General features: G+C 40.7%; 1 protein-coding gene across 2 annotated transcripts; it reads right to left on the reverse strand.

The window, feature by feature from the left end:
- Positions 1-4,463: 4,463 nt before the first annotated feature.
- LOC100832136 (thiamine pyrophosphokinase 2) lies at positions 4,464-11,878 on the reverse strand. Of its 2 annotated transcripts, XM_003567626.4 has the most exons (7): positions 11,718-11,878; positions 9,870-10,057; positions 9,690-9,786; positions 8,744-8,816; positions 7,767-7,868; positions 7,358-7,607; positions 4,464-4,916 (listed from the first exon to the last, which is right to left on the reverse strand). In XM_003567626.4, the coding sequence occupies exons 2-7, from the start codon at positions 10,027-10,029 to the stop codon at positions 4,795-4,797; spliced, it is 804 nt and encodes a 267-aa protein (XP_003567674.1). In that variant the 5' UTR covers positions 10,030-10,057; positions 11,718-11,878; the 3' UTR covers positions 4,464-4,794. The 2 variants fall into 2 exon arrangements, with proteins under 2 accessions (XP_003567674.1, XP_014753710.1); XM_014898224.2 differs by lacking the exon at positions 11,718-11,878 and having other exon boundaries at positions 9,690-9,791; positions 9,870-10,011.
- Positions 11,879-15,405: the final 3,527 nt, after the last annotated feature.

The raw sequence follows: 15,405 nt of genomic DNA on the forward strand, positions 1-15,405 counted from the left end.
TTTTAATGCATAAAAGGTTGTTTTTTTGGGTTTTCGGGCCGGTGCCGGGCTTGGGGTTTTCCCTTCGGGCTTTATGAAGCCCGGCCCGGTCCGGGTTTTGCCTATGTCTAGCTGCGGCGTGCTAGTCTCCCCTGTGCTTGAGGCGGGCGTCACCACCGTCGAGGCATACTTTCTGGCAAGGCAGTGGTATAATTACTAACTGGAAATACGCACGGGTTTTCATAGGGTTATACGTAAGGCTTTACAAATTTCAAATTGACCATCAAGCCCTCCTTACCAAAAGGGGTACGGTACAATTTGTACCCGTCCTTGTATTATTGAGTTTGGAAAAATAAGACTGTACGAAAGCAGGAGCCATTGTTTTATTGCCACGATCTGGTTCAAGTATGTTTGTCTCATTATTTCCTAATTTGTACTGAAAATTGTTCCACAAGACTAGGAGACGTACTGATTAAGACGGAGAAGGATTGAAACACACTTATCTGCAGTACGAAAAACAATTCTCAGGATGAACAAGTATATGTTATATGGTACTCGTATTTTTTTTCTATATATAATATAAAACCAGTATCTCTTTTGGTCGTGTATGTGAACAAGAATCCAAGAGACGAGTGGATTGATGTAAGCTTACTTAGATACACATGCATGCCATGACAAAAGAGGTCCTTTTCAAATATTTTATTTGATTCACTGGAAAACAACTAGCTACCTTGAGAGGATAAAAGAAAAAAAAAATCACCAGATGTATCATGTATGGCGTCCATCCAAACAAGTCTCCTGGGAGGCTGGGACAGGCAAGTGTACATGATGTGCGGGTGTCAGCGGTGACGCTTTTGTGAAGGAGGACTTTGGTTGTTCCGGCCGGCGCACGGGTCTCAAGTCCACAAGCCACCAAACAGACAGAGAAGAGAAGCCCATGCATGCTGCACCGGGACGGCATCCCGATATGGGTGGTGGTAAGTATGGCTAGCGCTCTGCGGTGCGGCCACGTCACCTGCATCAGGAAGCGGCTGGGAATGGAGATGATTGACAACAACGTACGAATGGAACAGCCAGAAAGATGTGTACGTAGATACATTTGTCACCGTCTGTTCGGCACCACACCAACAAATGGCCAAGAAAAACCAAACATACCATGAGTTCCCCTGAGAGCAAGCGCAGCATTGGTCAAAACCGGTGCTAAATCGGTGTCAGAAAAATATGGGCTCAGGTCTAAACGTTGAAGCATGCTGTGCTAAGAAAAATTTCTTAGACTCGACTCAAGTCGAAGCCCCGAGTCTAGATCGTAATTGACTTTGTCGGTCCCACAGGACGAGCACTGCTGCTCCATTCTTCCGTGGTTGTGGCCGTCGAAGACCTGTGCTGTGGCCATCGAGGCGGGAGGAGAAGGCGGAGGCAGGCGGCGACGCTTGGCGGCCGGGAAGAGGCCGAGGCAGGCGGCCGTAGTGGGCGGGAGGCCGGGGCTCTCCTGCCATGGCTGGGGGTCCTTCCTCCTCCTGTCGTCGCGGGCGCAGCAGCCATCCGCTCCGGGTGGTTGGGGATTTTAGTTGAATAGACGAGTAGTGTTTGTGGATTTTAGTTGAGCAGTGGAAGGGAGGAGGAAGCCAACGAGGAGGTTGGATGAGAAAGCCAACGAGGAGGTTGAAGGAGGAAGAGGAACAGGCGATGGCGCTTGACAGCCGCACCTGCTGGAGAATCGGTGAAGGCGAAGAACAAGAGGTGGATGCGGGGAAGAAGATGAGGAATATGTGGGGCCAAGAGAAACTCTCGGTGGGGAAAGTGAAAATGAACCCATAAATAAATAAAATTGCGTCCCACAAGTTGTAGCTAAGAAAAACCATAAATTGCAGCACTATTAGAATTCTTAGACCCGCGTCTAGCAATTTTTCTTAGCCAGTCTCATGTTGGCCTTGCTCTATGTTTGGTTTCTACTCCAACCCACCACGCCAAGCATCGGCTCGCCCACGATTTGGTGGAAGATTTCGCCTCCTCCGTCTCGCCCGCAAAAATCAACTACCGCGGACGGATTTGTTGGGATGTTGCGTGGGCTCACCAATATACAGGATTCGAACCAAACGGGGGCCCTCAAAGCGTGGGTGCACCTAATATTGGCAGTTCGTGTGTTGGTGCTAATCCAAACAGGCCCTAAGAAAAACACACACTGAGCCCTGAGCCTTCACCAACAATTTTACACATGGTAAAAGAATCATGATTTATTGCGGAGTCATCATCATGCACATGACGGCAACGGCATGACTGGTTGATTCTGTATACAAGTGTGACTTATCACTTTTTTGTTTTGCGGGGAGCGAAACTTATCAGTTGAGAGCTGCAGAGTAGCAGATGAGCATGGCGTGTCCTTTTCCCGTCGTTTTGTTTTTTAGACTCCTGCGCGGCGGCCGTGCAACCTTTCCCCGATCCGCTGATGAAAGGGACCGGTCGTGATTCACATATGCATTGTCAAAACGGTGGCACGTCGCTCGAGTTCGTGCTCCACTAGCAATATGTCTTTCGTTCTGCTACATGCAGAGGACACGGGGCTCGGTACGATCTTCGCAAGAATCTCATGCAGCATTTGGGACCCTACTGGGCATGAGTTGCTGGAGATAATTACGTGAAAAGCAGAAGTTGTTGGATCCAATGGCCAAGAAAATTCAGAGAAATACTATATATCTTACCTTGGACCCACAACCCAAAGTTGATGCAGAAGACTTTTTAAGAATAAGCTGAACCTTGTTTACCAAAGGGCTACGAGACATATTCCAATTTTGAGGATTGGATTGGTAAATTTAGATACTTTGCTCTGATATCATCCTTTCTTATCAGGTCATGTGAATTTAAATTTATTAATATAATTGCAGTAGATCATCTCTCTCTCAAAAAAGTCGGTTAGTCCTTTTTCTCTTTTCTGAATTCATACAAGTGTTGCCCGGACTCCTCTTCACCCCACTCTATTCGGCTTTTCTCTAACACTTCTGAAGCTGTGTTTTTCTTGATGACAAAAAAAAACTTCTGAAGCTAGTTACTTTAGTCAAATGAAAAAAGATGTTGGAGCCATTGGCTAACAAAATTTAGAGAAATACTTTTACCTTCAACTCAACCCATGATCAATGAGTCTTCTTTTGTTTTATGTATGTAAATTCGAAATTGTTGCCGGACTTTAATCCGCACCTCTCTATATCTAACATCTCTCTTTCCTAACACTTCTAGAACTGTGTTTGTCTTTTTATTTATAAAATGATCAGCTTTTGAAATAACGATTCGAGATAGAACCACACATTTTGTGGCATTGGTAACACAAAATTAACCACATTTGTGACTAATCTTGTTATAGAACCACAACTTTTGATACCAGACTTCTCAAATAATCCAAATCTATCAGTTTAGGACATGTGACTGTTTCTGACAAGTGAGTCCATAAACTAAACTTCAAATAAGACCTTTGCTATGGTCATCTTCACATTTTCGCTTGAATCAAAGTGCATATTCACTATCCACAACTCATCCCCGAAACCTACATGCACAAAAATTAACCAATAAAGTGTGGACCCACCTGTTGGAAACACTGTTAAATGACGTAAACTAACAGATTTGTGTTATTTGAGTCTTTCAGAAGATAAGTCACAACCGTGGTTTTGTGTTACCAATATACATTCAACTCAACCCACGATTGATGGCTTTTCTTCAGCTCCGCTCGGTCAGCTTCTGACACTCGCTTTTCTTTAACGGTTCTGAAACTATGTTTGTGAGCCGGAACCGATCGGGCGCCCAAAAATGTTTTTTTCCCTTCATATTTGGAATTTGGGATAATAAACTGAGGCAATTTTAACCGCTACGTGCATGCCTTCGAACTACGACACGGACTCGTGCAGATAACACAATGACTTCGGAGTATTACAAAGTCACGGGAGAAATGTGCCAATAAACACTCCAATTTGGGAACTGCTCTGCATTACAAAGTCACTTTAAAAAAAGTTCATGGTTTTAATCGTGTGAGTGGTTAAGGGAGATGGCACTTCACATGGTCGGGTCTGTCATGATGGAGAAGAGAACACAAGACCGGGCAAAGCAGGCGCCTGAAAACTGATTGATGCATTGGGTGGCATGGCATGCATACCGCCTATGTCTCAGTTGTCAGAGCCATTTATCCCCCCAACGCTAACATATCGAAGAACAGATGATTGGTGCGGTGAAGGAAAAAGATGCCTCTGGCTGTAGGTGTTTTGAGTATCGCCATCTTGTTAATTGCCATACCGACAACAGAGCAGTTACCAGGTCGTCTTCCTGTATGTCATGTAGAAAACAAAAACGAAAAAGTTTTTCAACACGTCAATCCAACAACGACAACAGGAAACGTAAAACAGGCCGCCACCAAAATCACCGTAAATTGAAAGAAGAAATCCATCTTCTTCCTAGATGAGCACTGCCTCCAGCGACACTTCACCAGTTGTGACGATTTTAAGTGGATGTAAGTACACATCTGGCTCCTTGCATTAAAAGTTGTAGGTACACAAGACATATCTGATTGTCAGTTTGTCACTCATATGATTCATTCATTAACAGCTCCCAAATGGACTTACGCATTCTCGAAACCTCGTGGGTACAGGGTCAAACCACGAGCCACCAGATATCCTTATTTTATTTATCACATATAGAACTACCTATATATATGAACACAACACAGCTGTGCTGTATAACAGCGCAGCTGATAACAGACAACATTCACAAAGATGTACTTAACAAATATTTACTGAAAGGAAACTTCGCTGACGATTCAAATTAAGTGGACGATCTCTAGGTCAGATTTCGCAGAGAAATTGTCCACAGGAGATCTGCATCGGACTGTACCGTTACTTTCTCCGAATCCACGATATTGGAAGTGCTTATCATGCTCCCGAATCTCATCTTTGCCTCACCTGGAAATAGAAAAGGTTACTAGGTTAGCATAGAATTAGCTCGTGCCAGTACTCTTCGCATTTGAAAAGAAGGAAGAAAACCACATTGCTTTCTTTCATACGATTAACATGACTTGACATGAAAAACGTAAATAACAAATATAAACGATTCATTTATGTTGAAATGTACATGCTAATATGTTATTGACGGCAAAAAGATTTCGCTTGTAGTCCTGCTATATTCATTTTCCATTGAACGGATTTCACATGTCCGCTTCTTTCCTGCTGGGTAAATTCCATAGGTATATATGTTTTTTATTCAGCCATTAATTCACTGGCAAGTGCTTCAAGGATTCCAGTCACCATACTTACAATTTGTGCATATCAGTGTTCGAAAAACTACCTACGTCACAAGGCAAGATAAAAAATAATCCAAAAAAGGCCAGATAAAATAATCAAATACATACAGTTTGACACTATACACTATGGACAAAATCAATTTGCTCATGGCGTTGAACCAAATGTCATGTAGCGATTCATCCTGATAATGACAAAAATGAAAAAGAAAAAAAAACCTAAACAATATGGAAATGCTCGGTGGCTAGGTGGTAGATGCGGTAGACAGTTTGAACCTCTGTTTGGGGAGACCTTTATCTCAAATTAGAGTTTCTACCATGTGGTGTGGCACAAATGCCCACCCGTGTAGAGTTCAATATTTTTGGCTGGCAGACCCTGCATGCACAGACACAGCTCCAGAATAGCATGGGTCATCAGGGCAGTTCGTATATACGATGTTTGTGTTATTTGTTGGTCTCTTTGGCTAACTCGTAATAATCTCGGTTTTAACAATGTCAAGCTCCCAATTTTTACAGTTTATTCGCATGGCTGCCAGTGTCCTCCATACTTGGTCCCTGATGCAGCGGCAGGACGAGGTGTGGGTCGAGCTAGCTACTGGGTGCAGCTGTTTGGCAATGGTAGAACATGACTTATTTATTCAATTTGGTTTGTGACCTAGCAATAGGCTTCCTGACGCCTTGCATCTTTTAGTTCTATTGCTTTCTTCCAATGTGGAACACTGGACTTTGTAATAAATGGCGGTCTGCATCTGTCAATGCAAAGTTTGGAGCTCAGTCGTGTCGTCCATTTCGAAAAGAAAAATGTACGACTGAGCCTGATCCCTTTACAGTTGGCCATAAGGGAAAAGACTTCTCAGGAGTCCAGGTAGGCCTTAAAATGCTTGCTCTATCAAGCAGAAAATGAGCAATATCTTATTTTAATCGATCCAAAAGTTTTCAGCCAACTATAAAGTTTGGTTGGATAATGGATAAACTCTTAGCATCCCATGTGTTGTTTGATATATCTAAATTCAAGACCTATTGTATGTAGGGTTTTGAGGAATAACCAGATCATAGAATGACCATCCAGGGACATCCTGGGATGACAATCTCATAATTTTTGGTGGGTCGACCACATTCTTCATTATTTTCCTACTAGCTTTGTGCTGGCGAAGGGATGACTTGATGCTGATGGACCAACTCATCCCATTTATGAAACCAAACAGAAATATGAGTGAGTTGGTGCTAGGGGTAATCCACTCCTCAAACAAAAAAAAAACTTAATTCCTAACCTGAAACTCAAGCAGAGAACAAGGAAAAACACAAAAGTTCCCACCAACATTCGAAGTTGGCGCTGTGCCAACCTGGCAAGCAATTTATATAATACTACCTCCGATCCAAAATGAGTCTCAGTTTTGAACTAAGCTCTAGTTCAAAACTGAGACACTCATTTTGGATCGGAGGGAGTAGCATTTAACTGGTCAATAAGCCAAGTCTCACTTGGAAGGTAAGTTTTGTACCATGAAACAGAGAAACACTAACTGCCCAATGCAAAGCTGCATATTGCATCAATAAGGTTATTTAACAAGGTCAAGTTCATTGAGACTGGGTTGAATAAGTAATAATCTGTGAAATCAGGTATACAATTTCTCAAAGTATCACAAAATATTACGGAGTACCAGAGATAAGGGAAAACATATTCTCACCACAAAAAGGGAACGTATAGTCTAAACCATGTAAAATTGAAGATCAAACTCAGCGGCATTCATTTTGCAGTGTTTACCAAGTATTTGTGTTTTTCATCTATCACAAATGTGATTGAACTTAATCATCAAAATTTGTAATGTTTGGAGAATGGTTGAAACTTCAGCAGATTATTTTCACAGAATTTGCAACATTGGCTGCAATTTCACAGGATCAGAATTGAATAGCAGATAACTAATAACTCTGATAATGTTTTGGTGTTCTGCAAAGTACGACACGAAATGTGACCTGTTTCGGCTAGGAGGGAAAGTACAGCGACAATAATTTCATGTAAAATACAATTCATATTATATCCTTCTGGTGCATGTACTTAAACTGTCAAATCACAGCACAACTGGTAACAAACAAGCAGAAGAACTTTACTCAGGTTCCACTTGAGGCCAGTGGTTGTAGTGCTTGTAGAGGGTGCTCCAATTGGAAAAAGTCCACAATGTGGTCCTTCTACAGACGACTCAATATTGATTTCATGCTGGTGTGTTTTGGGAAGAAGTTGAATCAAGCAATCATCTGATAGAAAGATAATCCGCATGTCCGAGAACACATAGAGAACATTGATATTAGCAGCCTCATGATCGAACCTTCCACCAAGTGCTCCAGTAACAAGAACACAAAGCTACAATATTAAGAATGAAAAAGTAAGTTGCACTGAGGTAATCATTATCCCTAAACTTTGTGCAGCTTCGTTGTTTTCAGATATTGATAAAAAGATATTAGGCGTAAAAGATACCAATGACATTAAAGTGCCAAATCAGAAAGTACAGCCTCTACTTACATCAGACTTTTCATGACTAGGTGTGCGATGGCGGATACTAGAAATACACTTGTGTAGATCTGTTGTTTCTTGGTTATGTGATTTATCAGAAATTGTAGATCCCTGCATAGAAAACAATTTAAGAAAATGACGAGTCAATGACAACATGATCTTATGCAATACAATTAGGTCACCAATGCTAAACTCGTCATATTACACTCAGGAAAAAATGTGAACACCACATTATCTTAGAAGCCATATACAAAATAATGTGTTAGTTATTAATATTCTGACACAGATACTTGTTGCAAACTTTGTTGCTAATGATAAAGTCCAGCAAGTTTGCGTAGAACACTATAATCATTTAGTGTACTAAGCAAAACTGCAGAACGACCTCTTGCTCCTGGACAAAGGGAAAAGCTTATAGTGCCAGAGTCAACTTTGTATACCGCACACTAAAAGCTACTTAACCGCCAGCTGTGAAACTGATGAATCTTATTTGGAGGTAATCAAAATAGCTTTTCTGTCCAATGCAAGAATGCTCTTATAATGGTTATTCAGAGAAATAATCCTTTTGCAGTTTCAGTCTTTTGACTAAATTCGCTTTCAGTTTTAACTGGCTGTATTTCTTTCAGAACATTAACTGATTAGTGACTGCATTGTTAACACTGAAAAAAACACTGAACCTAAACTCATCATTTCATCAAATGGTGCAATTGCACTCGGGTGTAAAACTGTGCCATGTTACATGCAACTAAACCTTTTCCCATCATTTAAGTACCTTCGGACCTTCCCAAGAATTATATTAACTTAAATATATTCACAATCGCCATACATTTCGCACAGAATCAAATTAAGGCGAGTGTCTATAATGTATTACGCTAGCAGTACAGCAGCATCAGAATATTCAAACAACACTTCATCAGTTAAGCTCAATACCACCAAGCTGTTCACAGATAATGTAAAAAATTGCAGAGAAGAGGGAGCAAACATACAACCTGATTAGAGTAAAATCTTTTTACTTCTGGCCTTATAGAATCCATATCCCCTTCAATTATTTCTGGAATATACCTGGATGAAGCATACAATTCTGAGATTTAGGCAAGAAAAGGTGCAAGAAGATTGACTCGTATTTAGATCAACAAAAAAAAGATGTCTGCTAGACATCGAAGTAGAATCATAACCATGATTATAATCATAAATATTAAAAAAAGAGGTATTTGGCAAATAAGCGCTGACATGACAGTTCATGTAGATTATTCTATTCTCGTCAGGTAAGACAGACAAATATAAATTGTCAATCACCATGTGCTGCTAACAGTGTGGAGTATGGACACACGCTGGAGCATCTTAAACATATGGACTAGAGGAAAAGTCTCAGAGATTTCTGTGGATTTAATGTAGAAGCAGTAGGATTGGAACATGTATGATTTTACTCCAGATGTTGTTCACAGTTTAACAAATCAAGAAGCCCATCCTATTGAGTAATAAACCATCATATATTCATATTGCCGATTAGCAAAAGAAAACGCAGCACAATTAGATATTTAGATTTTTTTATTAAGAAAATCAGATAACAAAAAGTATAGCATAAACCTATTTTTGTTCCAAAGATGAAGTTGTGCAGCATAACTGCAATCCATCTAGCTGATCCTGTGGAGAATTTAGCACCACTTCAAGTACACAAAAGTGCCCCACTAATACGGGCCCTATTTGTCCAAACTGCACCTCTAGCTTGAAAGTTGAAACTACCATGTAGCTCTTGTTTCAAGTGAGAAGTATAACACTAAAATATAGACTTGAAACCAGTATAGTTGTTCGCAGTCACACTTAACTTTTCAAGATTCATGATTCACATCTATGACCAGATAATTCAAACCTTGACTGGAATAACTTGAAAATGTTTCAAGTTAGTTAACATAAAGGAGCAAGAAAGTGGTTGACCTATTTCTGGTGGTTTCACAGTCTTGATCATTGGTCATCTGAGGCATCTCATAAAAAATGCGATTGGCTCCTCCATCAGCACATATTCTCAACTTTGCTGCTCTAAATCAAATTCGAATGTAGACTTTTAAAGAAACATGCCGTAAAAAAGAAAAGAAAAGATAAGCTATGGTTAGTTACCATGAGCCCAGAGACGAGGCATGAATCGTGGAAGATGCTGGTTAAGAACAACTAGAGTATAGTTGTTTGCTGGAGTCTTGGCAGGCTGATGAATCTTTGGAAGAAGGAAACTAGAAGAATGTACCATAACATCCATACTGCGTATTGTGCGCCACAACATCTTAAGCTCTTGAATGTGATATGTCAAGCTAGTACAAAATTGAAACTAATTTAGTGATAGAAAAGCTACCTGTCATTCATGAAAATATCAAAATATGCAGATCATTCATATGTTCAGCACCCGTACTAAAACGAAATCTCATTAGTTATTTTCTTCTTGAGAAACTAAAATGCTTTGCCTCTCAACGCATTGATAGAAAGAAGGTTTAAGGTTTAAGCCTAAGACTTAGGCCAACACTGACTACAGCAATACCCTCTAGATACTAAACATGATTATGGACAGCCAGCAGAACTGTCCCAAGCCTGGCCGTGCCAGCTTCCGCCCAGGCACTGTCGCACTGGCATCCTTGCTGATAGAGCCTAGAAGGTGCTGGATGTCCGGTCATTTGTTGCGTTGCTTCCAAAGCTACATTGCAGTCAGATGGATGATCGACGAGGTGCCCTTGTGTTGTAGCCAGGAGAGGACCTCATGTCATGCTTGCCAAGCAAAAGCACAGCCACAGAGGTCCAGCAATCCACAACTTCATCCAAATGTTCTGTTGCATGTCCATGCCAAGACATAGTTTTACAACTTTATGACTCAAGGCAGAGAGTATGTATTTGATCTTTAGATGCATCTGGAACAAAAAAATTATCTCTGCACTTTGGTCATCTTACCCAATGATTAGTGATTACGCCAGGCCTCCTAATCTTCCTTTTTGATAAAAAAGGAATAAATGCAAATTATCTCTCATACAGTCCAATTCACATGATGCAACACCAAACATGACAAAAAATAGTTCTTTGAATGGATTTCCGCTCCAAGCTCCAAATAATTGGATTAATTCCTTCCAAAATTGATGGCATTATCAATTATGGAGAGAATTTCACTTTTTACCAGTAAGTCGTGTCCGAGTGACATGCTTTACAAAATTTTAAGCTTTGCGTTACAACTTGAAAATTTCAACTTAAGAAATTTAAGAGAATTACTTTCTCAAAATACACAAAGTTTTAGATCTGATATCAGTGTCCCTGGAAGCAATTTCCCGGTAGAAAGTGCAGTTCACTACGGAGTATTAGTAAAGAGTGTATTTCCCATTTTACCTTTTTATGGAGAAATGGCCTAATTTAAATTGGCTGATCATCTTATTCAACAAAACTCTCCTACATTTATTTCAACACCAAAATTTCGATTCATGCGTCTTAGTGCAGAAATGGCCTGAGCACCTTATTCAATCGAACTTACTTACAGTTCTGGCAACAACGAACTTATTTACCAAAAAAAAAACAGAAAAGAAAAAGAGAAACTCTCTCTGTTTAATATTTGGAATCAAGGATGTGCTTGCAGACCACCCGAAGAGTCTTGAGAAGAAAAACACTTTCCTTTTCAAAACCGAACAAGAGAATCTCCGTACCTCTTAGATAAAATTCCTGGCATTTCCTCTCAAAAAAGAATTCCTGGCATTTCGTCTGGTATCCACCTCTCGAATCGATTCGCAGACTAAACCGAACCACTAATCCAATCACCTCTCAAATCGATCTGCGTAGCAATCTGAACCTTCGCACCGACCAACCCGACCGCTTCCAGAAACTAGAATCTTTACTCCGGGGGCCGATCACCACAAAAACCGAAACCCAGAAAAACAACGGATCCCTACTCGCGAAGGAAATGACGGAGCGAGCGAACTCGGAATCGAAAGAAGAACTCACCTCAGATTACACGCGCGGGCGGCGCGGCGAGGAGGGAGGATGCGAGTGGGAAGGCCAAACCAGCTCGCCGCGTGTGAGAGACTGTTCGAGTAGAACGGAAAAAGCCAAAGCCTGTACCGTCGCTATCACGAGCCACAAGCCCGCAACCTGGTTTCGTTAATTTTAGCCGCTGATTGTGCGGCGACAGTTCACATGCACTGCTGTTGGGTCCAGGAAAAAGTTGCAGCAGATGCTTGAGCGGCGGAGAAAAAGAAACTGGTTTGACCGCGTTGCTTTTGTCTATTTTCATGGTTAATCCCGTTAAGGTTCCGTTTTCACGTAAGAGTTCGTCTCGACATCGAGGGCTCAAAACCGGACCACATTTCATTATTTTTTCGATGTTGTCAGAATACACTATCAAATTATCGTGTTAGTTGTGAACAATTAACATATTTCTTCTGTCACATATTAAATTTTTCTAAACGTGGACGTATCTATATACTAATAAAATACGTTTAGATACATGTAATATTTCGGCACTTACATATGCGATGGAAGGAATACTAATAAACGATCCATTTATAATATACGGCCATCATGTAAAAAATTATGTATTTTTAGACATTGCAATGATGTGCAGGTTCAGAAAGTGAGTATTAAAGTGTTTCAAAAATTAAGAAATGTCATGAGATCATAGGCAATATCATGGACTAATTCCCAACTCGATAATCCTCAAGGCACCATTTGACTAGGCACTCACCGAGTCACCTTGGAAAGGGCTGCTCATCAAGACAACTAAGGCAATAACAGCAAGCGTGACCACAACACCATTAAGCAGGGACGTTACTGCACATGTTCTACAGGGAGTCAGGTCACTTATCTAGGGACGTTAGTTCCTTAACTTTTCCTTAAACGGAAAATGGTTGAAAGCATACGACCTTCGCAGAAGCACCACTTCTCTTCCTTTCATCATCACATCATCATAGTTGTTGTCGTCGTTTTTAGGACATACATGCGTCCAATACAAGAGGATATACAACCTTCTTGGCTTCATAAGCACTCATAGGCAACACATTGTCTTTCTGAGAAACAGTTGCACTATGTGTTGCCATCATGTACCAACACGTACCGTATCAAGACGCGATCTTTCTTCCCTCGACATGGATCATGGGAATGCTCAATGTACAATGAACCACTATTTTTGGTCTACACCTTGCAGCCATTATGGACTAGCAATTAATCTTGGGAATGCTCAATGTACAATGAACCACTATTTTTGGTCTACACCTTGCAGCCATTATGGACTAGCAATTAATCTAGGGCACCGAGCTTATTTAGAATTTACCACCATGGCACAAATTTAAGGCATGGCCGTAACTTTCTTACCATGTTGTTCATCTACCTATTACTCCTTTAATTTTTAGTGAGGTATATCTGGAATAGATACTATGTGTAAGACTGAGTTCGTGTAATGATGCATCAGAATTCGTGATGAAGTGCTTCTTGAACTCTCCGCCCAATATGCAAGTAAAAATTGAATCTTTGTTGCTTCAATCAGGAATATAGGTTTGGTTCTCATTAAAATACAACAATAACCTGCTTTGATTGATTCCCTGTTTACCAAACAGCAAATTTGAACAAAAGGATTGTAGAGTATTAAAATGAAGAGCTTTTCACCAAATACTCTTCCTGAATACTCCCCAACACCCTATAACACTCTGCTGCCAAACGAGGCCTTAGAGTTCAGTCCTATGAAAACTTAGACAATTTGGGTCATATTTGGTCTAAAAAAATCGCTCACTCGAGTTGTGATCGAATACTAGCTGTGTGACACACTATCAACAACTATTGTTGTTGTTGGATGATGATATCCTTTTTGTGTTCAAAGCACCTTATTTTTTTTACGAAAACAGCCGCGATGCATTTCATTAACTAAGGGAAAAAGAAACAATGGCCTCAAAAAGAGGGGAGTACGTACCAGAGAATTAAGAACAACATCACAACAAACTGTACATGAACTACAAAGCTGCAGACTACAAAAAACTAGGAAGCTACTCCGGCGGTCTAATCGCTTGGCCCTAAACGATTGCAATCATCTGATCAGAGCCGCACCTTTGAATCCCGCGAGCTTCCAGTCCGCGAGCTCATCAATAGCCAGGTAACAGAGTTGCTGCTCGGATCTTTGCATGTCGTTGAAAACACATCTGTTTCTTTCCAGCCAGATGAACCAGCATACCAACACGATCAAGGTGTTGATTTTGAGCCTGCCGACACCGGAGGAGTGCCGGACTTCACGGCGCCACCAGGAGAAGAGATTTGTGGCATTCGGAGAGGAAGAAGCAACAAGTCGCAGCTGGCAAAGACGAGACGGTCTTATCCAGAAGCGAGTAGCGAAAGAGCATTGGGTGAAGATGTGCGAAGCAGTTTCTGGGTGCAGGCGACATAGCCGGCAGGTGGGGTTGTGAGGAATTCCTTTGCGTGCAAGTCTATTAGCGTGATTCAAAGCAGCTTTTAATGTGCAATACTCAAAGTCATGAGAGAGATAATCTTGCAATTAGAGGTGACACTGGGTCTGGGTCTGCGAACTCATGCGATTTTTGATACTCGTTTTGGTGACACCTTATAGGCTTATGTGTATGTACAAGCCTGTGAGATATATGAATATGTGAGAATCTATCATCTGAGCCATCTCGCAATTATGCTTAATTCTGTAATCCGTAACCATCAGCGTCTAAGAAATGCTAGTGCATATTGTGTATGAATCTAATATACATGTATTTGTGTATATGTTGCAGATTACAAATATGTGAATCTGTAAGCATCAGTGTCTCAGATTACAGCATTATCAAATTCAGACATAAATATGATAACGGAGTGTCTATTTCTTAGTCGCCTAAGAAATAGTTATTTCTGAATCAACAATTGTAGCCATCCAATGAAGATTTACTTATCCATCGGATCTACATTAATCTTATGATCGACTAAGAGTTATTTTCCGGTCGCCTAAGGGCAGTCCCAATGCTCCACCTTGTACTGTATCTTAATATGTCATCTAGGCAAAAATCTGATGTGGCATGCTATTTAATGAAGAAAGAGAAATACATGGTATCTTAATCTAGATACAATTCTTAGCGCTTAACTCAAGAAAAATCATAACTTCTCTCTCACAAAACATCATAAATGAGAACTTGTTTAGATGCAACATTAAGATACAAACCATTGGAGGGGTTCATTGGGAATGACCTAAGAAATAGCAAAACCGATATGATAAATTAATGTATACGTATCAGTGCCTGAGATTTATGAATATGTGAGATATATATTCCTCTCATTTATGCTCGATCTGCTAATTGCTGGCGAAATATTGATGCTGGCCGAAATAAATGTTGAATATTGATTTATGTTCCAATCACTTATGGACATTTTGCAATCTGCTAATTGATGATAGCCGAATATTGATGCGGACGAAACTGTTGTACTGCGGATTGGTGTTGGCAGAAACTGTACATCTGTTAACTGATGTTGGCACTACTGATAGTGCCTACCAGCAATAGAAACTGTACATCAATCAGCCGATTCTTATAGTCGAGAGTTAGATTGCCGAATGGGTTCATAACTCCAAGTTTTAACAATGGAATAGGGAATCACGGAGTTAGGAGTGGAGTTCAGAATTCAGATGAGTGGGAGGCTGCCGAACAGGTTAAGTTCC

The sequence above is a fragment of the Brachypodium distachyon genome, chromosome 2 (genome assembly GCF_000005505.3).
Source record: "Brachypodium distachyon strain Bd21 chromosome 2, Brachypodium_distachyon_v3.0, whole genome shotgun sequence".
In the NCBI taxonomy this organism is placed as follows: Eukaryota; Viridiplantae; Streptophyta; class Magnoliopsida; order Poales; family Poaceae; genus Brachypodium; species Brachypodium distachyon.

Bases quoted from the DNA above. Each gene is read 5' to 3' on its own strand.
- LOC100832136 (XM_003567626.4), bottom strand. From the start codon at position 10,029: ATGTTGTGGCGCACAATACGCAGTATGGATGTTATGGTACATTCTTCT. The intron at 8,817-9,689 runs GTCAACCACTTT...TGCTTCATCCAG, and splicing joins TGTGAAACCACCAGAAATAG to GTATATTCCAGAAATAATTG. The intron at 4,917-7,357 runs GTAAAGTTCTTC...TTCTATTTCCAG, and splicing joins TGGCCTCAAGTGGAACCTGA to GTGAGGCAAAGATGAGATTC.